This window comes from Capra hircus, chromosome 12 (genome assembly GCF_001704415.2).
Source record: "Capra hircus breed San Clemente chromosome 12, ASM170441v1, whole genome shotgun sequence".
Classification (NCBI taxonomy): Eukaryota; Metazoa; Chordata; class Mammalia; order Artiodactyla; family Bovidae; genus Capra; species Capra hircus.
This window is the reverse complement of record NC_030819.1, coordinates 2,167,255-2,194,982: the sequence shown is the minus strand read 5'-3', so window position 1 is coordinate 2,194,982 and position 27,728 is coordinate 2,167,255. Positions and strand designations below refer to the sequence as shown.

Here is a 27,728-nt window from a genome sequence, read left to right as displayed (position 1 = left end):
TCCTTCCCCCACGTTTTCAAGCCACTTTGTAACTTGAGGAAGGTGCCTTGTGGTGCTGCTCAGCCTCCCCTCTCCTCCCAGCCCCTCAGAGGAGAGCTGAGAGACACAGAGGGGTCGGCACAGAGGGTGCTGTCCGGCAGCCAGGTGCTGGCTTGGACATCGTAAACGCGCTTCACTTCCCTTGAATCACAAATGGACACAGCGATAGCTTTGCCTTTCAGGATCAATCTGAAGACGAATGGAAGTGCTTCTGGAGCCTCCAGGGAAGTGTCTGACACGTGTTTTCAGTTCTCACTGCCTTTCCTTTTGAGTCCAATTAATCAAGCAGTATCAACCCACCTATTGTTAACACGGTCCAGCCTCCATGCTACCATCTTCTGCTCTGTGGGGAACAACACCTGGAGCATCCCCGATCTGTCGACCTTTTGAAAACAAGACAGCAGCGGTTGCTGGTTCCACAAATGACGCGTCGCTGATGTTTCTGACCACACGTCTCCGTGTTGCCAAGTGTTACTGTCCCGAGTTCTGTACGAGCTAGGAGGAGATGGTAAAAGCAGCCTCTTTGAGCTGTCAGAACATGGTTTTCAAGACATAAAAGATGCCATGAGAGACCCTGAAGGCTGATATTCCAAGATCTGAAAACCGGGAATTGTGTGCCAACTGGAACCGATGCACAGAGTGAGCTGTGAGTTATTATTTGGTGCAAAATGGGGACTGCCGCTGGGGAGAGGGCACCACAGCTCTCTCTGAGAGGCTGCTCCAGAGAGGCACTGGGGAAGGTCCATATATGAGATTTCGGTGCAGGTGGAGCTCGATGCAATTAAGCGCCTACTTTACAAAAGCTTTTCTGCTAGTCACGAGGAGCTGATGTCACCACAAAGGGATTCAGCGCGCTTCAACATCTGAGGAGATATGCGGGGATTGGGATCACGAAATCAGTTCCCAGAAACATCTATCCATCTGAAGATGCCTCCCACCAGTTTCCCTGGAGCACAGAGTGCCTCCCTCTCCACCCTGAATTCCCCGCGGGGGTGTCGAAGGTCCGCAGCTGCAGCAGTGCAGGGTCCGATCTCCGCAGAGGCAGATGGCAAATGCCCTCCTGGTGGTCACTGTCCAGTTGCTGACAAAGCCCTTGGCACGTGCCAACCTGTAGTTGACGTGTGGAACCGTCAATGAATAGGTGAGAGAGTCCGAAGCTACCAGATGAAACACTTGCGCAGATTCGTCCGGGTGGGTCTCAACCACGGTGTTGAGACTGGGGGGAAAGCATCGACGGAGTGAGGCTCGTCTGCAGGGACGTCAGCCAACCGTGGCCCACAGTCATTCTTGCCTCTTTTCAAGTGTTCAAACCACGTGGAAACACACATGTGATTGTTAACCTTCAAGTGATTCACACTGGGGGAAAAATGATCAGGAAGTGAAAATTGTGATCTCTTTATCTGTTTATTACTTTATCTATCGGCAAACAGACAAGTATATTTTACAGTTTAAAATATTCTACATGGTTAATAGCGTGTGTTGTAATTTCTCAAAATGTTCCTTATTTTGTTTGACTTAGTTATATATCTTATTAAAGAGCTTCATTAATGACCAAGCACACTGACAAAGCCCTCCACATATGCAAGATACATTTTTTTTTTCCAGGAAATGCTCCTATTCTATGAGTACATTGCAATCTGAGTTTAGAAAGCAGATCACACATAGTGTCTTATTTAACTAACATAAAGTCATCATGAAGGAGAAATGAATTTTTCTAATTTCTCATTTAACCTACTTTTATTCCATTTTATAGGGAATAAAAGTTTAAAATGTCATCAGAAAGGGTCAGATAGAGCTCTGCTGTGTTCTTGGTTGCAGTGTTTTACCAGGCGTATTTTTCTAGGGTTTTTCTGTCCTATGTGACGTTGTTGTTCACTTAGTCATGCCGACTTCTTTTGCGACCCCATGGACGGCAGCACACCAGGCTTCCCTGTCCATCACCATCTCCTGGAGCTTGCTGAAACTCCTGCCCTATGTGCGGTTTCATTATTAAATGATTTCAAAGGGAAAAAAAGTACTTTTAATGTCTAAAATGTAGACTTTTAATTTTTTGATTTTCCTGATACTAACCTTCCCATTTTAAGATAGAGTTTGGCTGTTAAGTAAAGGTCTATATTTCTAGTGAAATCAGCCTTGGCCTTACTGAAAAGTAGAAGGGTGGTAAAGTTTGTATAGAAGACATCGAGATCAATCTAGGTTTTTTTTTTTTTTTTTTTTTGCATCGTCCTCATAGCAACAAGTTTTCTGATTATCAAGGAAAACGCAGTCCTCACGCATCATTCCTGCCATCAGTCAGCTGCCCTGGAAAACCCCCAGTTTTGATCTGGTTTCTCAGGAGCCATTACAGGCTTAATAGCCCTGTGTAAATTACCCAGATTAACTCCAGCGGTTCCTTCTGCCCAGAATTTAACTGCTTCATGGAGTAGGTCAGAGCTGCCGTAAATTCCCACCATAAAGACACACAAAGTGGGAGATGCTGAGGTTTAAAGAAATATTTGAATTCTCCATAGGTGGAGCTTATTAGCTGATTAACTTGCAAGAATGTGGAAAGGAACCCTGGTGTTTTGCACATCTGACTCTGTAATGTTAATGAGAGCTAACTGCCCTTTACGAGATGTCGAGTAGCCACTCTGAATGGAATTCTAGCCTATGTTACAAGGAGAAAAGAGAAGATGACACCAGCAAAGATGGATGGAAAACTTCTGCAAGAACAGGAGAGTCAAGACTGGTTACAGCTTCCTAGAATTTTGTGAATTTTAGGCCAGACGGCTCCCACCATCCTAACTCAACCCCTTGCTAACACGGTTGTCCGTGACCTTTTCCTTTTGGTCCAAGGCCCCAACCCCCAGCTCGCCTGTCCTCGGAGAAAGAGAGAGCCCTGCTGAAGCTGGCCAGCAGCTCCCCGGGGTCCTCGGCTGCTTCACTAAACCTCCTGTGTCTCCCTGCTCGGCTTCATGCCTGCTGAGTCACTTCAGTCGTGTCTGACTCTCTGTGGCCCTGTGAACTGTAGCCCGTCAGGCTCCTCTGTCCATGGGTTTCCCAGGCAAGAATACTGGAGTGGGCTGCCGTTCCCTGCTCAGGGGATCTTCCCGACCCAGGGGTCGAGCCCGCCTCTCCTGTGTGTCCTGCGCTGGCAGGTGGGCTCTTTACCCCTAGCGCCACCTGGAAGCTCTGCTGGACCACAGTGTCCCTCGTCCACAGCCAGTGGCTCAGATGCTCAGTCCATGCCTCAAGTCCACTTTCCCTCATCATCTAAACCTCAACTACGTTCTGTCCTAGAGAAACTGAGGCCATGAGCAGGGGTCCCTCTGCTCCCTGAGATGTCTGGTGACCGGATGGTATTCATCGCCCGACCCAAATGTGGGGAAGGCAGCGTCCTTCCACTGGGCCGAGGGGCTCCGAGTCCAGACCCTCTCCTTCCTCCTCCACCTCCTTCTCCGTCTTTGCGTCTCCTCCAGTCTTAACGTGCTTCTGCCTCACTGTAAAAGCCTCCTGAGGTCTCCCCACTCCCCACCCCATCCAGTGGGCTGTTTCACGTTGACCCCCATCCCAGCCAAGGTCAAGGGCAAAGAAGGCCCTTCAGACCCCTCGTCCACACCGACTGAGTCTGCACCTGCCTGCTACCTCCCCCGCTCCTTGCCCCTGCAGTCTCCTCTCCACCAACTCTGTCTTCATCCGTAAAATGTGGGCGTCTTCTTTCCAGGGCGCTCATCCACTCCCGTGATTTTAGCTGTCTTCATGTTGATGACTTCCAGGGCTTATTTTCTCGACTTTTCTGAATTTCAGACCCTTGTAGCCGATTATTTCCTGGAACACCACATGAACTTCTAGCAAGTAGTTCGAAGTGAACAAACACAGCTGTGATAAACTCTGTCTTTCTCTCTCAAGAACACACTCCTCTTGAGAAGCCCCCCTTGATTGAATGAGGCCTGCTCCACCCTGCCTCCCCAGACGGAAACTTACAAAGCGTCACTGACGCCTCTCCTCCCACCCGCCACGGACCCTGTGAACAGCCGGCCCTGCTCTCGCCCACCTGCCTCTCCATCTCCTTTGCTTCTCTTCACTGTTGGTCTCTCCCTAGACCTGCCGGCTCATTTCTTTGCCTCATCTCTTCCCAGGCCTTCCTCATAGCTCAGTCGGTAAAGAATCTGCCTGCAATGCAGGAGATCCAGGTTGGGAAGATCCCCTGGCGAAGGGAATGGCAACTCACTCCAGCATTCTTGCCTGGAGAATCCCATGGACAGAGGAGCCTGGCGGGCTACAGCCCGTGACGTCGCAAAGAGTCACACACGACTGAGCAACTGAACTACTACAACTGCTAAGGGCTAATTCCAGGCCACCTCACTGGGCTGCGGGGAAATCCCTCCTGCACCACCAATCTTTCTTTGCTTCAAGACCCTGGGGACAGCCACCACTTCCATGCCACCATGGAAACTTCTGCAGGACGCACAGGGCTCGGGCTCCTTGTCTGGCCTCATCGCCCTCTGCGCCTCTCACCAGAGGCTCCGACTGCGCAGACCTGTGCAAGTTTCCAACACACACACCCCACACGTGACCCTGCCCGTGTGCCTTGCACACAGTGCCAGTTATCCTGAGGATCATCTTGGATCTCGGGTTTGCCCGGGCGATCCTTACTCAAACGTCAGCTCTTGAAACCGAAGCCTTGTCCTGGCCCACAGCCTTTCCCCCTGGTTCCCTTTCTGCACTCCTGCAAACAGGCCAAGGCCTCCTCTGTTGTTCTGCTTCCATGCTGCATCACAGCCGCGCTTTTTCTCTTGTCTCTGTCTGTGGACACACTGTGCTTGTTCTTGCGCCTCCAGGGATAAGCTCTCTGTATCCTGAAGCGTCAGTGCTGTGCATTTGGTAGGCGATTCCTTTGTGCTTAGGGCTATCCAGGTGGCTCAGACGGTAAAGAGTCTGCCTGCAATGTGGGAGGACTGGGTTCGATCCCTGGGTCGAGAAGAGCCCCTGGAGAAGGAAATGGCAACTCACTCCGGTGTTCTTGCCTGGAGAGTCCCATGGACAGAGGAGCCTGGCGGGCTACAGTCCATGGGGTCGCAAAGAGTCAGACATGACTGACCGACTAACACGGTCAACTTCTTTTGTCCTTTTTGTGCTTTTTGAACGAAAGGGGAATAAATCTATGAATTAATCATCCACCTTGTAGTTAAAAGATATTGACGAGAAGAAATCGTAGATTGCTCTCAATTTAAAATTTTGACTGCAAATACGAATTACAAAGCATGCGGTAGAATCTGCTAGATTTCTACATGAAATACACAAAGTATTCACGACCTTCTCTGAGGAGGGGAGCCACTCAAGTGAGAACCAAGGGAAACAGTGTAAATACGTTCTGGTACAACAAGAACCTTCCTTTCTTCCTTCCGGAAACAGCATGTGCTCTTACGGACCAAAGCCGTATAAATAATACAGGGACACAATGTCTAGGTGATGTCCATTATTCTGGAGACCAGACAGGGCTGAAGTGACTTCACCACTGGGGTTTGTTGACGAGCCAAGCCATAAAACTGTGTGGTTTTCCTCCTCACAGGTATTTGCACCAGACCCTTAGAGAAGACAGATCAACAGCAGAGCGTTCCCTGAACAGGGAGAAATTTGCTGTTTTGAAACAAGCTCTGAATGTAATTGGCTTCAGTAACTTGGTGAGTCATGCGGTTAAATATTCCACTGAGGAAATCAGCCCTCTGCTAGTTTGTAAAAGTTATTCATTCAAAAACATTCCTCTGCCTCGTGGAGCTTGCATGCTAGTGGGAGAGAGACGTGAGCAAACATTACGCCCAGGGCCGCAGGGTACCGAGAAGATGGGCTGCCGTCCTCAAGAAGGCGGTTGAGACCTTTTCCCACAGGGAGCACGTGAGCGAAACAGATAAGAACTTCACACTGGCTGAGTCGAGAAACATGGCAGACGGAAGGAGCTGTCTGCTGCCAAGCACCACTTGGGAGAGTAATCTAATCACTCGATTAAACTATCTTCTTGAACACTATGCTTTTTTTTTTTAATTCTTAAAGAATTATCAAATACCTCCAAAGCTGAAACATACTATTTAAAGTGCCTAAGCCCTCTGCTACGCAATGGAAATTTCTGTGATCCCAGGACTGTTCCAGGTTTCACCTACAGTATGGCAGTCACTGGCCACTTGGGGTTGCCAGGCGTGGTAGAGGAGGCTGATGTAGACTCAGGATGTGGATGTTTAACTTTTTTTAAACTTAAAAAAAAAAATTCTTATCAACTTAAACTGACATTGTCTTGCGTGGTTACTGTTCACTGAAGTGAATAACACAGGTCTAGAGAACAAGAGATGTGAAGCGTGCTCAGCCATTTCCGTCGGGTCCGACTCTGTGCGACCCCATGGACTGTAGTCCCTCAGGCTCTCTTGTCCATGGGATTCTCCAGGCAAGAATCCTGGAGTGGGTGGCCATTTCCTCCTCCAGGGGATCTTTCCAGCCCAGAGATTGAGCCCGTGTCTCCTGCATTGGCAGGCAGATTCTTTACCACTGAGCCACCAAGACCTCGGAAATTCCCACAAATCTCCTTTTCCTATGCATCATCTCTGTGTCCCCGATGTTCAGTATGGGGTCACTTTAAATGGCAGCTAGTTCCTCATTAGCAATCAACATAAGACTGCATGGGTAACTGGTATGCCTGTAGGTCGTGAGCCAAGACTTAGTGACAGATTTAATTTTTTTTTACTCGATATACATCGATCGATTTGGGTCCCTGTCTTTCCCCTTGGCTCATGGGGCAGCAAGGGGTGGAAGTGGTTGCCGGGCGACAGCAAGGGAGGGGTGGGAGGCGGGGGCTCCCCCTCAGTGGATAGCTCTGGGCCCTTGGCTCCACTCCAGCCTCACCGCATTCAGGGGCGGGAACTCTAGAAACGCGCAGTCACACGGCACGGCACTTTGCTCTTCGCTGCTCCGTCTGTTCCATCCCTGTGTTTCTCTCTTTCCCGGACTCCTACCACTTGTACTCTTTGGTCTTCGCATTTGCTACTGGTTTTTTTTTTTTTAGCTGTTGTTTCTTCTCTTCCCTTCCTCCATTTGTGTCTGCAATCTCTGCTCACTTATAGGAAACTGGAATAGAGAGGCGGGTAAGGAATCATTCCACCAAATATCAGCTCCTTGGAAATGGGGCTGTAGGAACCCATGACTGATCCTCAGAGGCAGGGCGCACAGGCTATGTCTTCCACATGAGGGGCCAAACAGGGCATTTAACAAGCTTTTTGGTTAAAGAAATTCATGCGATTAAACCAAGACCCAACGCTGATCATCTTGATCCTCACGTGTGACTGAGATGGTGCCAGGCAGGAAAAGATCCAGTTAGACTGGGAGAAAGGTGCTTCTGGGCTGGCAAGACCCTTGAGTCAGAGCTCCTGAGTGTGGTTCCAGGGGACCTGACCGTGAAGGTGGTCCCCCGACCCCAGCCCTCCCTCACCAGCAAGACGACTGGGGGCTTGCGCCGCCGCCCCCTGCTCGCAGAGCAGCTTGTTAGCATCAGCACATTGTCACGCACCTGAGGGCAGCTTTCACCGTCCTGTCGCCATCACGGCACGGAACTGCAAGAACCGTGGTGATGGAACAAAGTCTCCGTGTCTGTGTCCAGGAGTGTGTCTCTTTCGGGGCACTGGGAAATTTAAGGAGGAGTTACTGGGTTTATTTAAAAATGGGAGAGGGAGCTGTCACACTGGATTTATTTAAAAAACGGGAGAGGGAGATGTCGGGTAGCGTAAGGAGCTTGGAAAATGTTATTCAGACAGGCACAGATCAATAAACTGAGGCCCTAATTTGTGATTTGGAGGCTACCAAAAACATGTCTAAGTAACACTGCAGTCATAGAGGATTATACCTGAAAATAACAGATTATCCTTTTCAATGTGCTCATTTTAAAGCTGCTAATAATAAAACTACCTTGTCCTGAAAGCTGGAAGTTCAGGACGAAATTCACGGATGGCACAGGGACCACACTGTGTCCAGTCTATGCCTATAAAGCAAATGAGAATTGGTGCTTAGAAAAAACTCTCTCCGGCCAGAGCTTTTCCTGCCCAAATTACCAATTAGGAAACCGGGAATTTGTTGGGAATTTTTAAGGTTAACGTTGCTTGCCCTAAATGGGGCGTACCCATTTTCACCATTGATCGTTGGTTCCCTTGTGGGACATTCTGAGTAGGAAAAAAATCACAGCCGTGCATCATTATTTTAACCTACTTGGAGGTTTTCCAAAGGATCGGTCTCTGCGTCTTTTTTTCCTAAGCAACACCCTTTATCTTCTCTGTTGGTCACCCGAGTAGGAGGTGGAGAACCTATACGTGATTCTAGCAGCCGTGTTGCACCTCGGGGACGTTGGCTTCACCGCTGTCTCCGAGGCCGACCCCGCGCTGGTGTCTGACCTCCAGCTCCTGGAACAAGGTCAGTGGAATTCATGGACCATCGATGCCTTGACGTGCAGTTCTCCAGGCTGGCCAGTAGATGGAGACACAGTACAGAAAAGTCAGGGGGCTACCCCCACTTTCTGCCAGAGTGGGAATCAGGGAGGGTGGTGGGGAAAACAGAGATCAGCCTGCTGCTTTTGTCTTTCTGGTCGTGTGAATTAGTAAGATGCACGTTGATGTCCCCACGCTGCCCGCCTGAGTAACAGTGTTGGTGCTCTGGCACGTAATTGGGCTTATTTATATCGTTCTGAATATTCTCCACCCCATCCCTCTACCCTGTATATTTGGAGGGCATGCTATCAACTAAACATTTAAACAGAACATAATTACTTCCCTTTAAAGATCTTGCCAAAAAACCTCTCTCCTTTGAAGTGGCCTCGTGAGTCAATCCCAGCTTTTTTTTTCAAAATAACCTTAAAACCAGATAATGATGGTTGTGGTGACTACCGTTATCTTCACCCCATATCTAGGTGATTTAGCCAGGAATTGGGGAAAAAAGCATCCCGGGCTGTTAGTAAGGGTGAGGAGGGGGAAAACCCTGCAGCAGCTTAATGCCGGAGCCCCAAGAACTCTTTGATGTTTTAATCAAGCTGTTTCTCTAGTTGCATTTGCCCATTACAGTGATAGTTCAGTTTCTTTGATACACACATATTCTGATGGGTCTGTACACACTTCTCAACTATACAATGCCATGTTCTCACTGTCAGCATGTATGTAACTTAATGCTTTCATTACCGATTTAATTTCAGTGGCTGGAATGCTACAGGTATCTCCGGATGAGCTGGCATCTGCTTTAACCACTGACATCCAGTATTTTAAGGGTAAGTTTTTCTGTACTTTGCCTTCCACCTTTGTGAACATCTCTACACTTTTGAGAGACCATTCTGATGAGCTGCCTTTTTATAGGTAATGGGTCATTTTAGACATAAAATCATCAATCCAAGAGGATTTGTTCAGTTAAAACATCGGCTGTGTCTGCGTGTGTGGTAGCAGCCTGCCCTCCTCCTTGGCAAGCACCGTTTTCCCTCCGCTTCATCAGACAGAACAAGAGCTGCTGCCTGCTGGGCACTTGTGAACTGAAGGGGGCTGTAGCAGGTGCTATGAGCACTGGATTTTTCAGTTGGCACACATTGCTAAGGCATGGATTTAGCTCTTTCCATTTTCAGTTCAATCGCTCAGTCGCGTCCGACTCTGCGACCCCATGGACTGTAGCACACCAGGCCTCCCTGTCCATCACCAACTCCCGGGAGTTCGCTCAAACTCACGTCCATCCAGTCGGTGATGCCATCCAACCATCCCCTCCTCTTTCCACTTTAGTGAATGAGAAAACTAAGATTCGAAGAGGCTAGACAAACTTGAGCATCGAATCACTAGTAAATGGTGTGCTTGGAATTAGACTCTGATGCCATCCAGCTCACGGGCTTCCCGAGTAGCTCAGTGGTAAAGAAACTGCCCGCCAGTGCGGAAGACGCAAGAGATGCAGATTCGATCCCTGGGTTGGGAAGATCCCCCGGAGAAGATGGCAACTCACTCCAGCATTCCTGCCTGGGAAATCCCCTGGATGGAGGAGCCTGGCGGGCTACAGTCCATGGGGCCACACGTAGAGTCAGGCGTGACTTGACGAGTGGACACTCGGACACACCACCCGCCTCCCGAGAGCGTCTCCATGGTGTCGGTCTGCGCTCAGTGTGCGGAGAGGGACTTCCCCAAGTGTCCTTCTCCCGCTTGCTGTGGCTCATTGCCTCACCAGCCTGCCTCTGCTGGTTTTGAGGACCCCTCCTGCATTGGGTTTTTTCTTTTTTTCTTTTTCTCAAAATCACCGCTATGTGTTTTTGTAATAACTAGCAGGGGCTGCATTTGTCAGTCATAGTATGTGGGTAGCATCTTCTGATGTGAGCGGATGTGGAGGGGTAAACAGCCCCGCTCTGCTGGCTTCTGGACAAGGGATAGCCTCTCGCTCACTCAGTCTCCCCACCTCGCTCTCCCAGGAGAGGTGATCACGAGGCGGCACACCGTGGTGATGGCTGAGTTTCACCGGGATCTTCTGGCCAAGTCCCTGTACAGCCGTCTGTTCAGCTTCCTGGTGAACACGGTGAACTGTTGCCTCCGCGGTGACGAGGAGCCTGGCAGGTAGGTGTGATGGACGCCTGCTTACGCATCCTTCCCGCCAGGGCGATTCAACCAGGCACGCTCTTAACGATGCTTCCTCGTCCAGAGTCACTAAAACATTTCATTTTAGTGAGGTGATTCTACTTTCAGGATTTCAGAGACTATTTTTTAAGGGATTTGAGTCCCTCCTCCCACACACACAGCCCCCTGGGTGGATTAATCAATCATGTCTGGTGCATAGAGACGCAAATGCCTTCTCTCTGGGCTGAAGGCATACGTGGCCTTTTGAGCACCCAGAAGTATGAAAAAATGTGTACATCTGAGAAGAGGACAGTTCGGGCATGTCTGAAGCCCTGCCATTTTTTGAGACGCCCATGTCTCTCAGACCCGATTGGATGCTGTGTTTCAGCTCGGTCATCCCTCCTGTTTCCTTCCCTGTTTGGGGGGTTATTTGATGAAGCATCTCTATGGTAACCACGTTGACTCCTGGCCTCAGTCATCCTTAAGCAGTAGCTTTTCGGGGCTGTTTGGTCTTCTAAAAACGATAGATCCCCTTGGCACCTTGTCAATGGAAGGCTTTGTTAGTGTTCTCATCACTAATAATGACCTTGGGCAGGGCAGGCCACTGGAAGCGAAATTGCATCCAGGAGTCTATACACATCTGCTGGTCTTTGAATGCCGCGTCCTGAGGGTTTCTTTGTTGTCCATACAGACTTCACCAAACTCCTGAGAGCCACTCCTTTTAGAGGGTCCCCGGAAAACATTAGCATGGCTGAGTATTAATGGGAAAGTTCTTAAACACACGCAGGCATCTCAGAAGATTGCAAGGACAAAGGCATACTAAAATTTTTACTAAAATATACGCATTTTAAAAAACCCAGAGCATTGATCAGCATGTTCCAAATATGTTCTGTGACCTGAGGGTCACTGTAAGCAGATAATCCGTAATCTTGGATGTGGTGAGGACTCTGAGTTTTGTCATTATTTCTTACTATCAGTTATTTTGTGATTTCCCTTTAAATATGAAGACGATTCACAGGATAATACTAGTAGGCTAAGACACCCAAATGCGTCTTATGTGCAGTTGTTGGCTGTTCTGCTGAAGCTGACATCGAAACCCTTAATGTATTTGAGTCCCGCTGCAGGTAAGAACTTTAAGGAAATTTCCATTTGCCATTTAAATCTTATAGAGACTTAGATTATACAGTTGGAAAAACTGACACAAAGTCTGGATTTTTGACTGCACACATAGGAAAACATAAACCTTGGAAAACACTGTATTTCCCTTTCAGTGGGAGTGCTGCTACTGTGTCAATGTGCAAACTTATGATGTAAGTCTGAGCTCTATGTTTATTTACTAAGAGAATGAATAAGGACAGGGATTATTGGAAAATTAGAGATAAATTAATGTATCAGAAGTGTGACTTCTAAAAGACAGTGTTCTCATTTGAGTCATAACTCCCCTTTTTTCTTCTTCTCTGTTCCTCCCATGACTCACCCAGACCTGAGTTTCAATACAAGTATAATGCATAGAAAGGTTGTATTTGCAGTATTTTTAGTTCGTTAAAGTTCATGAAAAGCTTATAGATTAACAGAGCCATTTCCTAAGCCGCAGAGAAGTTTCAAAACTTGGATAAACTCGGGATAGACTTTTATTGTTTATGAGTCTTCACCTTTCTAAAAAAGTTGCAATTATGTCAGAAAATCTATATTATCTATATATATCTGTATCTCCCTGTGGTTAACATGGGCAGGCACGCTTTATATTAATAGGACATATTTATCACACTATATAATTTTTGTAAAATTTGCAAGAGAGAATAAATATCAATAAGATGTACTCTAACAAGTTGTAAAAGGAAAATAAGTGACAATTAGGTAGATGACATGTTTGTTCCTAGAATGCTGAGTTCCTTTTCTGGATCGTAGTAGAACAGGCACATTAATAAGGTTATACATTTTTTAAAAATTCTACTTTTCCTACCTCAGTTCCAAATAGGCCTATTATCCTTGTGATTATGAAATGAGATACAGATTCTTCCTAAGGCATAAGGAACAATAATAACTTGAAAATGTTCAAATGATAACTCATTTTTGCATCTCCCATAATTGGACCTATTTCCCAATGTCTGCATTTCATATCCAGGGTTGAATTATCAGTGTTAGATTTTAAGGTGTTTTTTTTTTTTTCCCTGCACCGACATCGTCAGCAGAGTTTTCGTATTAACATGCTTACTGCAGGGGCACCTGTAAGTTAGAGTCTTGGGGAGGCAGAGAAGGTGCGGAAACTTTGGGAAATTTCTTCAGACATAGAAACCTCTAGTTCATTTTCACTCATTTTCATCATGAGTTCTGAATACAGTGGTTTATATATACGGGGACACCTGAGAAATATAACCTGTGGAACAGCCCCTTTTTACCACAGACGCATGTTAACAGGAAGTATTGCTAGATGGAAGGTTCTAAGTAGACGAAGTTTAGGAGATGACTCAGTAGAGAAGCGTTGAAGACATGCTCTGTCCATCCACTCAGTTGTTCGTTTGTGTCTGCGTGATCTGGAATCCACGTTTTTGGAGAGCACACTTTGGCATGCAGATTGTAAGACAGTAAATAAACTGAGTTTCAAGCATGCATACGGAGATTTTTTTGTTTATCACTGAGCCTTTGAAGTCTTAAAGATGCTTCTATTACATTCTTTTGATATTTTAGTTGAGCTAAACATAAACATGTAAGTATTTATGATTAATTACTTCAGTGAATCATAGAAAATTCGGAGAGCTCTCCAGTTCACTCCGACCCATTTCCCTCCTGAGTTCTCACATCTCCAAGCCGGCTCCTCTGGTGAGTGCCTGGTGGTGAGAACTCTGCTTGGTTTCAAGCATCTGCTGCTGCTAAGTCGCTTCAGTCGCGTCTGACTCTGTGCAGCCCCATGGACTGCAGCCCTCCAGGCTCCTCCGTCCATGGGATTCTCCAGGCAAGAGCACTGGAGTGGGGTGCCAGTGCCTTCTCCGTTTCAAGGATCACCCGAGGATAAGAGAGATGGCACACACAGCTGTCAGCATAGTGCCGAACACAGCGGGGTGGTCCCATGGCCGCATCTCGGGGGCCGTGGCTGGACTTCCTAGTTCATTTGTGGAGGCGTGGAGCTTGGGAAAAACAGGCAGATGGAGGGCGTGGTGGAAACCCTAGGTGTAGTCCAGCCTCCTTGTTTTGTGTTGATTCTGCAATCTTGCTTGTTTGGAGAAAAGCAAATAAAGGAAATAATTTAATAGGGATGTTGCTGCTCAGGGAGATCCCCTGGAGGAGGGCGCAGCAACCCACTCCAGGATCCTTGCCTGGAGCATCCCAGGGACAGAGGAGCCTGGCGGGCTGCATTCCAGGGGGTTGCAAAGATTCGGACACGACTGAGCGACTGAACTACAGTAGCAAGTCGAAATGCATGCAGAGAATCTGCGCTCGTGAGATTGTAGCAAGCAGTGTGTCATCTTCAGAAAAATGGCACTTCGTCATAGGTGAGACGTGTTTATCTTTCCTGGACGCAGCAGGTGTTTCAAATGGGGAAAGAGTAAGAAGAGAGAGTTGTGGAAAGCGCACTGCCACTACTCAGGCACACCGCTGGGGTCCGAGGCATGGCTGCTGGCTGAGTTCAGAGGAAGCAGCGATGCTGGGTTACCGCTGATCAGTGCCCACACCCCTCCCCTCCTTCCCTTCTCTCTTGATACGTCTGTGACACGTTTGCAGAGTACGACCTGGGGTCCAGAGCACAGTTTGTGGGCTTCGATTGTTGGAAAAATAAAGTCCATGAGGCCTCGTAACCATGGCATTTCCCACAGGGGGTTCCTTGAGGAAAAACTCATGTAGTGTCCTTGCATGGAGAGGTGAGTGAGTGGACAGAGAAACTGGCCACGTGGTGGAGGAAGCATTGCACGAGGGGAAACTTGGGATCTCTGAAATGCCAACCCTGTGAGCACTGGGAGACAGGTGGCTGAGGTCAAATTGGGATGAAGGCTCCGGGCTTGAAACATCAACGTGATCCTGCCTGTCATCGGGAGACGCGGGTCACCATTCCAGGAACTGTCCAGAGGCCTTGTCCTTCGATCTGTAGATTTAGATTTTGATCCTGGAGAGAGAAAAGAAGGCTGCTGGAAAACGTATGTCACTTGTGAAATTTATCAAGCTATCGAATCCTCCTTCTCCCACCCAGTCTAACTGTACTGTGATTAAGACACAGGAAGACGTGTAGAGCAGGCATACCCGTGAGAAAAGCTGGACTATTTTAAACAGAAATTGTTTTCTTTAAGTATTTTTTTGTTTGTGTTAAAATCCACACATCAATGCAATGATTTAATTCTTGAAATTATCAGGAGGATATTTTTGGTATCTTACCCCATTTCTAAATTCATTGTTGTTCAGTCACTAAGTCATGCTCAACTCTGTGACCCCATGAACTACAGCACACCAGGCTCCCCTGTCCTTCACTATCTCCTGGAGTTTGCTGAAACTCGTGTCCATTGAGTCGGTGATGCCATCCAACCGTGTCTTTCTCTGTCGTCCCTTTCTCCTCTTGCCCTCACTCTTTCTCAGCAATCGGGTCTTCTTCAGTGCCTCAGCAGGCAAAGAACCCGCCTGCAGTGCAGGAGACTCAGGAGATGTGGGTTCAGTCCCTGAGTCAGGAAGGTCCCCTGGAGAAGGGAATGGCACCCCACTTCAGTATCCTGGCCTGGAGGATCCCATGGACAGAGGAGCCTGGAGAGCTGCAGTCCACGGGGTCGCAAAGAGTTGGATGCGACTGAGCAACTCACACTTTCACTTCTAAATTCACATGTTTCAGTTTATAAGCAAGTGCTTTTGTAAGTCAGCATGGAACGTCCTGGGTCTCCAGAGAGACTTGCTTCACTGCATTGCCACGTGGCACACGTGGTCCCCAGCAGTCTGGGTAAGTCATTGTAAAGGATGGTGATGTTAACAGTGGGTCCTGGCGTCCCACCACCAACACCTCGCTCTCTGGGCTGAGACGGAAGGGCAGAGGGGCGTGGATTTACGGTCCTGTCGGGGCATCATGCCGGCACGGTCCTCTCCAGCATCTGACGACATGAGTTGCATCGTGCAGTGAGTGTGCTCGTGAGACTGCAGCGAGCAGTCCAAGTTTCATATTCAGAGAAACGGCACTTCTCCACAGGTGAGCCTTGTCTATCCTTCCTAGAGGCCGCAAGTGTTTCAAATGGGGAAAGAGTAAGGATAGCCTTGAAGAACTCTAAAGGCTGGTTTAAAAACAACCCAGGTCAGGATTCTGGATCCCATGTAGCTGCTCTGGAGATTGCCCCCCTGAATTGTAGTGTAAGCAGAGTTTTACCTTCCTGCTCTGAGATGAAGACAAGGCGAACTCACTGGGCTAAGTGGATTTATGGCTGAAGTTTTCATTTGGGAATTCTTCTTAGCTTTGTTCCACTGAGAACTCCGTGTCTATAGTATTAGTTATGAATAGTCAGTGGTGTATATACACATTGGTTGAATTTCCAAGGATTTTTAAACAGAATTGACTGTTTTGCTGTATATTATATTGAAATGATATAATATACATGATACGATATAATGAATTTTCTTTACGATTTCCATTTTTTCTCATCGATGCAACCAGATAGCACTTACGGTACTTATGAAACGTTATAGTATATTTAGACTTAATTTAAGATCAAAGTCCAGTTGGAGAATCGGATGAATGGAATAAATGCACAATTTTACATATAATTTTGGGGGACTCTCCTCTCAAAAAAACCCAACAACAAGCAATGTCGCTGGACTGTCTTAACTTCTTAATGTGTTGATTAAATAAATTAATAAATTCTGAGATAATACCGCCAATGTGTTCATAGACTCCTGCTAGTTTTTGAGGATTTTTAAGTCAGATAATTTGTTTGTAATGATTTTGTTGTTGACTTTTTTTAAATTAGAAAATTGACTTTGTAGTTTTAGATATAATCTGTGATTGTTAAAAATGTACACTGAGATACCCCCGATAGATGTGATTTTTACTACACTAATGTGAGGGTAAGAATGTTAATCTTTTTAAGATTATTTTCAGTAGATTAGATTTGCAGCTATAACTGAGTGTTTGTCAAGGATCTCATCCATCAGGGACAGGAAGTCAGTGGCTTAGTTTATGAAACTCTTGGGGCCTGAAGATGGAGCCCTGTCCTCTGCATTACAGACAAACCATCAGAAAAAAAATTAAAATCAGGTGTGTAGGGGTGTGTGTGTGTATGGTCATTTTTTTTTCTTAAGTTGTTTAAACAAAAAATTTTTTTAATAAATGTCTATGAAATGACAACCTACTCCAGTACTCCTGCCTGGAAAATCCCATGGACAGAGGAGCCTGGTAGGCTACAATCCATGGGGTTGCCAAGAGTCAGACACCACTGAGCGACTTCACTTCACATGACTTTTTAAAAGGACCAGAGTGTAGCCACCAAGAGTTACAGATGGTTCCTACAAAAGTATCATCTGCTTCCTCTTTTGCAAGGAAGTCAGCGTGGTCAGGTTACCTCTCTGAGTTTAAAATTTGAGGATTAATCTCCTCCAGTGGCCATATCCGCTGGTTACATCCCAGGCGACTGTAATCGCTCATTATTGGGCCTTGAAACTCTCCAAAGGGCCTCAGAGCATCCACAAGCCTGTCCCACCCTGCCTCCTCAGAGATGGTCACCTTGGTCTTAGCCCAGGATCTGCCATCATCCTCTCCAACAGGAAGTGTTAAGGTGGGCAGTATTTCCTCTTTCCTGAGTCAGAGGTTGCAGAAAAATTTTATTGAAAAGAAGCAACACGCTTTGTCAGATATCTGCTTGCTCCCGCCCCACCCCCTGCCCCCTGCCTGCCAAATCTGTAATGGAATTCCTGTAACTGTCTCCTCCCTCCAGGCTTAAATACTTTTCCTCTTTGGGACCGCCCACTAGCTGATCTGTATTAATTCTCAGTAGCGCCGGGCAGGGCTTGGCGGGGCTGTGTGACCACTAGGAAGCAGAGGAATATCAAAATGAAATACTTTTTAATTTAACCACACACATCTGTCCCATTATACTCAAGGAATCTCAGTGAGCAAGACTGTTTAATGCTTACTCCAGTATTCTTGCCTGGAGAATTCCGTGGACAGAGGAGCCTGGTGGGCTACAGTCCATATGGTTGCAAAGAGTTGGATACGAGTGAAGCGACTTAGCATGCACCACACAAAATTTTTTTAATTAATTTCAATTGGAGGATAATTTCTTTACAATATTGTGGTGGTTTTCCCCATATATCGACATGAATCACCCACAAGTGCACACGCACACAGGATTTTTGAGACCAAAATAAATTAACTATCTAATTGGTAAACTGGGCAATGAGAAAATGAAGTAGGGAGAACAACGTCTAGAAATTAAATGTTTTTCACCATTATTTTGATAACAAAATTGAAAATTAATTTCCACCAGGAAACATCTGATCCTATCGATATATGTAATCACTTGTGAATCCTAAGTAGCATCTCATTCTCTGTTTCTCTCATGTTTATCTGTCCTCATTTCAGACACAAAACTACAAAGCAAGACCTGCGGCTGAAACAGAGACTGAATGTGTAAATAAATCTGATTCAGACCCAAGTATCTACTTACTAGTTTTATCTTTCCCTCTTAGAACTTTATTAAAATGATTATATAGATTTAAGTTATCTGATGGATATTGCAAATCCAAAAGAAAGATAATCTGAAAATTTATACCAACACTCATAAGTAATTAAGAGTTGGTAGAATGATGTTTTGTACACTGCCGTATTAATTATGATGTAAAACACTTCTTAATAAATGAATTTATATTGTTAACTCCCAGATGCCTCATAGAAATACTAAAATACCTGCTGTGCATTTGTGAGAAAAGGAAAATAGATGTTTGATTCCCCCCCCCCCAATTAAGCATGCAATACCTTCCTTCATTAAGTGTATTTGGGGGAGGTGAAAGATTTAATAATCAGGAAGAGAGTTACCTATTATCTCATATGATTAACATTTGCCACTTTTGCTTCAGAATTTTTTTAACACAAAAGAAATAGAAAATTGCAGCTAAAAGCTGAAGTTACTTTTGTTTTTCCTGCATAAATCCATCCCTCTCCTTCCTGCCCAAAGACAGGAAGTCTCTGTCATCGATTCTGTGTAAATATCCCACAGTGTTAAAAATTCATCTGGATGCTGGTGTTTCATAATAAGTGTATAACATCATGAGTCATCCAGAAGTAAGGAAATGCTCTCATACAGTACATTTTATGCTGCATTCCCCTTTTTAACTCCACATGGCTTTTAAGGTTTAACCATATTGATACCTAATGAGCTAATTCACTCTTTGTTTCTGCTGCTTGAATTCCCCTGCAGAGAGACCACAGTGCCCGCATCTGCTTGCGTTTACATGGACACTTCAGTCTCCTTTGCTTCTCAGTTCCAGGGTTGCCTCCTGAGATACTGTGCAGAGTTTTCGCTGGGGCATATATTTAGTAGCAGAATTGTGGGGGAGAGTATTACCCTGCATTTCCTGACTACCAGCGTGGTTTCGCACTGCCCCGTGGCGATGTGCTCATAGAGGCCTGGTGGTCTCTGTTCAATCATATACAGTGACCTGACTTAGGGACTTAGCATAGTCACTCTTTTCCTACTTCAAGGCCAGCTAACATTTCCCCCCCAAACTTTAAAATTTTCCAGACATCAGGAATGTATTTTTGTTTATATGAGAAACTGATTTAATGTTATGTTTTAGATGGATATTCAGTTATCCCTATCTCACTTATTAGAAATACTTTTTTACCCCCTCCTGATTTTTAATCTATTTGACTTAAACTGTATCAGTAATATATTGTTTTAATAAGTAAGTTCTCATAATATGTTCTTATTTTTCTTATTTGTTTCGGTTATCTCTGAATCTCTATTTTTGCATATGAATTTTATAGTCATTTTGATTCAGTCCATTAAAAAATTCATTTGGGATTTTGTGCAGAAATATATTTATAGATTAATATGGAGAGAAATGGCCTTTTTAGATTGGTGATTCTTTGCTTTCATAAATATGACACATATGTATTTTTTATTCTATATTTCTTTCTTCCTACATTCTTTAATTTCTTAAATATGCTTGTGTTTTTTCTATCAATTTCTTGCACATTTTTGTTTCATTCTTTTCTAAGTACTTTGTACTTTCTGTTGCTATGATGAAGGCTCTTTTTCTATTATATTTTAATTTGTTCATTGGGATACTCAGTCTTGAGTTTCATATGTTGATCTTATATCTAGAAACCCTGCTGACTTTATTAGTTCTGATAATTTTCTAGTGGAATATTTTCATGAAGACGATCGTAGTTATCTTGTCTTCTTTGTCTTTTTCCTCATTCTGTTTATTCTTATTTTATTGCACTGGCCAGCACTCCAGTACAGTGTTGAGAATTTCTGCTGAGAGTAGACTATTCTTGTCTTGTTTCCAAATTAATGTCATTCTTCTAAATATTTGTCAGTGAGTAATCTGTTTAGGTAGAGTCCCAGTAGATACTCTTTGCTGAATGTTTTCAACCATAAATGGATGCTGTTTCATCGAATGTTTTTCTTTTATCTATTAAGATTATTTCTCCTTTTCTTAGCTTATGTGGCAAATTTTAGTGATGTATGTTTTTTTGATGTTGAGTAATTATTTTCGGGGCAAGTCCAATTTTGGTCATGATGTACTAAATTTGATTCTCTAGTCATTATTTTGGGTGTTTGCATTTATTTTCATTAATGAGATAAGATTTTTTAAAATAGAATCTTTTGATTTTATGTCTGTGTTGTTGTTGTTGCTCAGTGGGGAAGTTGTGTCTGACTCTTGTGACCCCGTGGATTGCAGCACACCAGGCTCCTCTGTCCTCTTTTATCTTCCAGAGTTTGCCAAAATGTATGTCCATTGAGTCAGTGATGCCATCCAGCCATCTTATCCTCTGCATCTGGGATTAAGAATGAATTGAGAACATTCTGTTTTTCTTCTCTTCTAAGATGTTTTAAATGAAAATTATATATGCCTTGAGTGTTTGGTGAAATTCTCCCAAAAAATTTTTGAGGAGGTGAAGGGAGAATTGACCTATGAATACTATCTTAAAGTTTGTGGGTCTAATCAGATTATTTTCTCTCTTTTTAAGGTCATATATATTTTCTAGAAAATGGCCCACTTTAAGATTTTAAGTACATCCACCAACTAAATCACAGCTTTCTTTCGTTTAGAATCTTCCAATCAGGATCTCTTATAATTCTGGTCTGACAACTTTCAGTCCTGACATTATTTATCTATGCCTTTGCCCCAGTTTCATTGACACGTCTTGCTTAAATTTGATGAATTATCTTCAAAAATCAATGTATTTGTCTTGTTGTCCCTTCTCGTGTGTATGCTATCTGTCTGACTAATCTTTGCAGTGTTGTGATACCCTACTCTGACTCTGTTTGAGTGTTTCTCTTTTTCTATCTGACTTCCTCACTGAACGTCTGTTTCATAGTTTCTGGTGATGTTGTTGACCTGAGTGTACGGAGCATCTTCTGCGTGCTTCGTGCGTCCAGGAGACTTGTATGTAGCTCTTCCTTTGTTGTTTAATTCTAAATATTTTGTCTTTATTTTTGTTTCAGAGATTAAATAACAAGCAGTTTGTCAGAAAAATAAATTTGGCATACCGTGTTTTTCCTTCCTTCATCCAAATTGGGAATTTTTTTCCCATTAAGTAATGAGATTTCTTTGATTCTTGTGAATATGGTAGGAGTGACTTCTATTTCTGCATAGACATTTAAACCATGGTACTTATTGCCATGGCAACCAAAACTACACAATTTAGCAAAATATCTAAGGGAAAACCTGCTTTCTAAATAATTCTCCTTCTGCTCCATTTCCTTACCAAAACACTCATATGTATAATCATTTCCTAAAGAGCTATGAACCTTTTCTTTGTAATTGTACTTTTTTTCATTTTCTTGTAGATACATTTTTTTTTAATAAAAGGATCCAGAGAAATAAAATAATGTGAGAGGTTTACCAAAGTTTCATGTATATTGTATTACTCAAAATTGCTTCAAATACTTCATAATAAATATAAAATGATGGTTAAAAATTACCATTCTTATTATAAAAATTACCACATACTATGGAGACAATAATGTTGAAATACAAATATTAATCATGATAACATGATAAATTACTTCAAGAATAGGTCACTTATCAAACGAATAAAGAGCTGTATGCTTTCCCCTAAGTGCGTGTGTTTAGGAGACATGGGGGGAAGAGAGAGAACCTTTCAGATCTATGAGACTGGCATTTTTAGTATAGAACAGTGGTGCTTTTCCTTTTGGATAATGACTAGTATGTGATTTGCAAATATTATTTGAGGGCCAAATAGATTTAATAATGTATGTAAGAAATTCAGTGATTTACTAGGCTAATAAAAACCCAGGAGCCTTCTCCTGTAGCTCTGTCTTGAGCCAAGAGTGCGGAGGGTAAAGCTTGTCTGTTTTTTACAAAGGGTGAAATCCATCGCTTTGCTAGCGGTGCCCACGCTCTTGTTTCATTTCTCGCTGGGGAAATGCGTCTGGCCTCTGCTCCACCCCCTGATAACCTGTCCTGCTGGGCAGAGTTAACCGAATCTGTACATATTCAGCTCCTCCGCGCCTGCCATTGGCGCGCACTGGCAGCTCTGCCAGAGTAAATAATGGTGCAGCGCTGTTCAGAGATGAGAGCAGGATGCCCCACTCTGCCCCTCGGTGACCCTGCCTCTCCCCAAAGGAAACACCGGGAAGGAAACCTCCCCGCGATTTAAATGGGGTGTGCCTTGTTCTAATATCATTTTCTCTTGGAGGAGGATGGGCTTTTCAACAAAAGGACATTTTTAGTTTTTGTCAGCTCCAAGCTTTTAACTTTTCTCTCTTGACACACTGTCTTATTAAAAATACACTTTCCAAACCTGGCTTTTTCCTGGGTGCAGATGTAATAGGTGGTGAGGCGCATTTATTGTGGTTATCCTTTATTGGAAATTGCCTATAAATGAGCCAGGCTTTGAGCCAGGGATTTTTGCAGCTAATACTGACATTAGCATGTGGAATGAATTCTTGTCTCCTCTCTTCAGATAGGGGCTTCCCAGGTGGCTCAGTAATAAAGAATCTGGCTGCAATGCAGGAGACTTGGGTTCGATCCCTGGGTCAGGAAGATCCCCTGGAGTAGGAAATGGCAACTCATTGTTGTATTCTTGCCTGAAGAATCCTCTGGACAGAGAAGCCTGGCGGGCTGTAGTTCCTGGGGTCACAAAGGGGAGGACTTGACTGAAGCAACTGAGCATGCTCTTCAGATGGTGAAACTGGAGCTCAGAGGGGTTGAGTCAGTGGCCCTCGTCACCCAGCCGGGAGGAGTTAGTGGGCTTGGAGTATGAACCCTACATGTCAGACTTGAAACCTGAGTTTTCCCAGAAACATCTCCCACGTTGAAATGGTCAGAAAATTGAGTTTTTAAAAAAGCATAGTGTTAAAGCTACCTTTAAAAAATATAAATGGTTTCTTCATTTCGTCCCAAGATGATAATTTAGAGTTAACATGTCTGTCCATGGACGTGTCCCTGAGGATAAGACTGCCCTGCGTCCCTCTGTTCTTTGTGTCTGGGTCTCTGTCAGCCAGCAGTATGCTTTGCAGAACGAGGTGCACCTTTCAAACTACCCGTTTGAAAGGTGAGCGAACCAATAAATAAAGCGAAGAAGCGTGGGGCAAAGCTGCCCCCGGTTGCTTGCAGTTCTGCATCCTTGCCCTGTCCAATGCCCCCTGACACTTCTCTCACCAAGAGGTTAGGTCTGTTCTCTCTACCTTGGCATCTGAGCTGCCCCCGTGTCTTGCTGTAGCCAAGAGAACACATCCAAAGAGAAGAGGCACCACCTCTAAGGCCTCACACGAGTCTGCTGAGATCCCTGTCGTTGCCCCCTTGCGCTTGAGGCCAGGCTCTTCTTGGGTGGGGAGAGGTACTGTGAGCCAGCCAAGGGCTGGCCAACCCCAGGGCCCTTGGTGGGTGCTGTCTTAGACCTGCAACCCCCCATCAGGCCACCCACGCTGACAAAAGGGCCTAGAACCATAATAAGGACTTCCTGTTTTGTTTGGTCAGTGAGTTTTGAGGTGGTTGGTTACCAACAATAGCCGCTTGCTACAACTCACTATCTAGTTAATTTAATTTTCATGGCTGTTCCTTTGAACTTCAAGTTGCAAGTACATATACTTGAAGGTGATTGTTAGAAAGACAGGTGTCCATTTCCTGGGTGGTCTGAGGGATTTTGAGATGATTGTTGATCCCAGTTCTTCCAAACATTCTTCTCTATCATCTTCTGGGGGGCAGACTAATCACAAACTTTAACAATTTTCAAAATCTACTATTAACTGGCAAAGATAATCCAAAGTGCTCTTTAAAATTTAAATAGAAGGAACCTCATAAAAAGAAGGGTTTGTATTCAGACAGAATTATTATACAGAAAAGGAACCTTATTAAGAAAAGCATGATAATTTTGCAGTCTGTGTGTGGCAAGTCAACAAGTTGTATACCTTAAGCTTATACAATATTGTATGTAATTAAATCTTAATAAAACAGTTGAAAAAAGAGAAAAGAATAATAAGTGAAAAGCGAAGCAGCGCTTTTTACTGTACTTTCGACTAGTGGGCTGAGATGTTATATAGATCTCACTTTTGTGGATATTCAAGATGGTAGTTAATTTATGAATACAGCAATTTTATCTTTTAACTCAGTTTTAATTTTTTTAAAGGGAGTTGGAAATCGAGAGATCTGGGTTTCTATTCTAAGCTTGACACTTAGCATTAATGAAATCTTTAGTGAGACATTTATGTCTTGTGAATCTTAATTTGTTCAACCTCTGAAGCTGCGATAATCACATTTCATTTACTTACAAATGAAGGGTGTTGGTTTATCTCTCTGGCTTGGTTTTGCTTTCAGGACCTAGGATTCTATGATTCCTAGTCAGGATATTTTGGAAGATGTTCCCCCAGTATTCTGTTGCTCACTCATGTCTGACTCTTTGTGACCCCATGGACTATGGCCTGCCAGGCTCCTCTGTCCTTGGGATCCTCCAGGCAAGAACACTGAAGTGGGTTTCCACTTCTGACTCCAGGGGATCTTCCCGACCCAGGGATCGAACCCACGTCTCCTGCGTCTCCATTCTTCACCACTAGTGCCCCCAAGCCCTTGGAAGACGTCAGTCACATCCAATATCTGGTGGCCCCCTGCTTTCTGGCACTGGGTGAACTCTGAATCGGCCCTCTACACTGCAAGTGATGCTAGGATGTTCATATTTCTTACCCCATCTGGGGTCTGACGTGTCAGCGATCAGCCACAGACAGGGTCTGATTCAGCTCTGGCTCCTTCTAAGGCTTTTGTGCCAAACAGCATTCATTTCTTTCCTAAGCTGACTTTGAATTACTTAGGTAACTGTCAGTTCACCTCCTTGCCCGGAGATGACTGAGGACAAAACCTGATATGGATAAATCCCCCAACCTCGCTGCACAAATAAATTAGTTCATCCGTGTTCCGAAGAGCACATGCTCTTTAATTCAGGTTTTCCCCCTTTCTCATACCCACAGGCCTGGAAGGCAAATCAAAGTCAGACAGACGCCCAGGCATTTAGCGTTTTGTCTGATATCGAAAGTGGTGTATTTTACTAATGAGTCGATGCGGGGTAGGCATTTTTGTTAACCGTTAAGAAAACCCTCAGGAGATTTCCAGGGCAGAATTTGAACTAAAGCAGATCATCTCATTAATATGTTAATTTTGCCTAACGGATTGAATCCCGGTTCATCTGATGACCTCTGTCTGCTCCTCCTTGCTAGAAATTGGATGTTGAGTTAAATGCCTGTGTAATACGACTCGAGATATCAATAAGTGAAATGGCAGCGCTGCTGACTGCCTCATGGAATGGGCATTTTGCTGGCTGCAGGCCCTTGACTCCCTCCTGCCAAGGCAGCTATTGCAATAGCAGTCACATAAAGCTATGGTTTTTCCAGTAATCGTGTACAGACGTTAGAGTTGGACCATAAAGAAGTCTGAGCACTGAAGAACTGATGCTTTCAAAACTGTGGTGCTGGACAAGACTCTCTAGAGTCCACTAGACTGCAAAGAAATCAAACCAGTCAATCCTAAAGGAAATCAGTCCTGAATATTCATTGGAAAGACTGATGCTGAAGTTGAATCTCTGATACTTTGGCCACCTGATGCAAAGAGCCAAATGGTTGGAAAAGACCCTGATGCTGGGAAAGACTGAGGGTGGGAGGAGAAGGGGACGACAGAGGATGAGATGGTTGGATGGCATCACCGACTCAATGGGCATGAGTTTGAACAAGCGCCAGAAGAAGGTGAAGGACAGGGAAGCCTGCAGTTCATGGGGTCCCAAAAAGTCAGACATGACTGAGTCACTGAACAGTAAAATTTCACTCAATCATAAATGATGAAATAGATTTTTGAAAAGAAAAGCAAACACATTTTGTCTGTCAGTAGTTGCAAAAATAATCCTTAAAATGCATTAAACCTGGATTAATTTTTTTCCTGAAAATAGTTCTTCCTTTCTCTCCATCTTTGTTGAACATTTTATCTGGTAACCAAATGCAGTTTGGGATTTGATACGTATGCAATGTGAATACATGAAAGGAGTGTTCTTTCAACCAAATGCATGCTAGTCTACGTTACTAATTAATAATTTACTTTCCCTAATCGGAACCAGGATCAACGCCATGCTCACCCACATGCAGCTGGACTGCCTTGGCGTCCTCTGTCCACACAAAGCCCCTGTTGTTACAGAAGGGGAGAGAGTGTGTGTGAGGTCTGGCCACTCGTGGCTGTCCTCCTTTCTCCTGACTTCCGTCTACACTCGGAGCCCCGCTGCGCAGGCAGCCAGGAGCCATTCTGGGGAGTCGGACCTGAGAGCCCGATCGCGCGGTCCTGGTGCAGGGTGGCAGCGACCAGCCGTGCTCTGGACCGGCACCTGGCCGTCAGGAAGCACCCCTGCTCTTCCCCGACTCCGGGGTCCCTGCGGCACCTCCCATGCCTAAAAAACCAGACCCTTATCTGCACCGTCTCTTCTGGGCTCCATTGCCCTGAAGGTCACAGTTACCCTTCCTCCACCAGCTCAGAAGGTGACCACTCTGCACTCAATCACACGTCTTTCCAACAAAGGCTAATGATAGAATTGTGATAGCCTGGTGGCTCAGCAGTAACACCTGCAGTACAAGAGACACTGCAGGAGCTGAGGGTTCGATCCCTGGGCTGGGAAGATCCCCTGGAGGAGGAAATGGCAATCCACTCCAGTGTTCTTGCCTGGGAGATCCCATGGACAGAGGAGCCTGGTGGGCTACTGTCTGTGGGGTCTCAAGAGTCGGACATGACTGAGCGGCTGGGCACACTCACACACATAGGACGTTGTAAACGTTAAGAAGTCACCTCTAGGTCTACCACTGAAGACATTTCCAGGTCCTCTTCTCAGATGGACTGTACTTCTTTCCAGGTCTTCTAGATATATAATAGGGCTTATTTGTATAGAATTTATGTATTGATTTCTATTAACTTGACAGCTTCACTGAATCCCTCCTAGGATGCATGTTGTTTAATTAATTGTGTCGTTAGAGTGGGGTGTCTATTACTTCTTTTTGTTGTTTAACTGTAACAGTGGGCATCAGTCCGTCTTTAATTGCGTTGCAAATCATTGTCTTAGTATTGGTTTCTTGCTTGTGGAAGTCCTGGTTCAAATGGTATGAATTTTTCAAAGCTTTATGCCACGTAAGGAAGTCGTTTTTTAAGAAGGCCCTGCCAATTTCAGCCGCCAACAAAAGTGTTCGGGAATATCTTTCTCATCATAATTTTTCAGAATTTTATTTCTTTAGCAATTTTCCTGAGATTGACATTTTACTTTGCTGATTTGACGTTTATATTTCTTCTGTTAGCCACCCTCTTTACTTCTAGAGCACGTTTAAACAACGTTTTCTTAAAGCAACTTCCAGTGACTAGAGACACACTGTGTACTAGCTATTACTCTAGAACTTTCTTTACCTCACTTCTTACATAGGAAATGTCTAGCTGGATAAATATGAT

At 44.7% G+C, this 27,728-nt stretch overlaps 1 protein-coding gene across 1 annotated transcript in view; it reads left to right on the top strand.

Annotated features, from left to right (window-relative positions):
- The window catches only part of MYO16 (myosin XVI), a 529,091-nt gene that overhangs the window by 319,704 nt on the left and 181,659 nt on the right, over positions 1-27,728 (top strand). Inside the window, 4 exon segments of the mRNA XM_018056366.1 lie at positions 5,591-5,702; positions 8,346-8,463; positions 9,236-9,307; positions 10,475-10,616. Of these exon segments, the coding sequence (XP_017911855.1) occupies positions 5,591-5,702; positions 8,346-8,463; positions 9,236-9,307; positions 10,475-10,616 (444 nt within the window).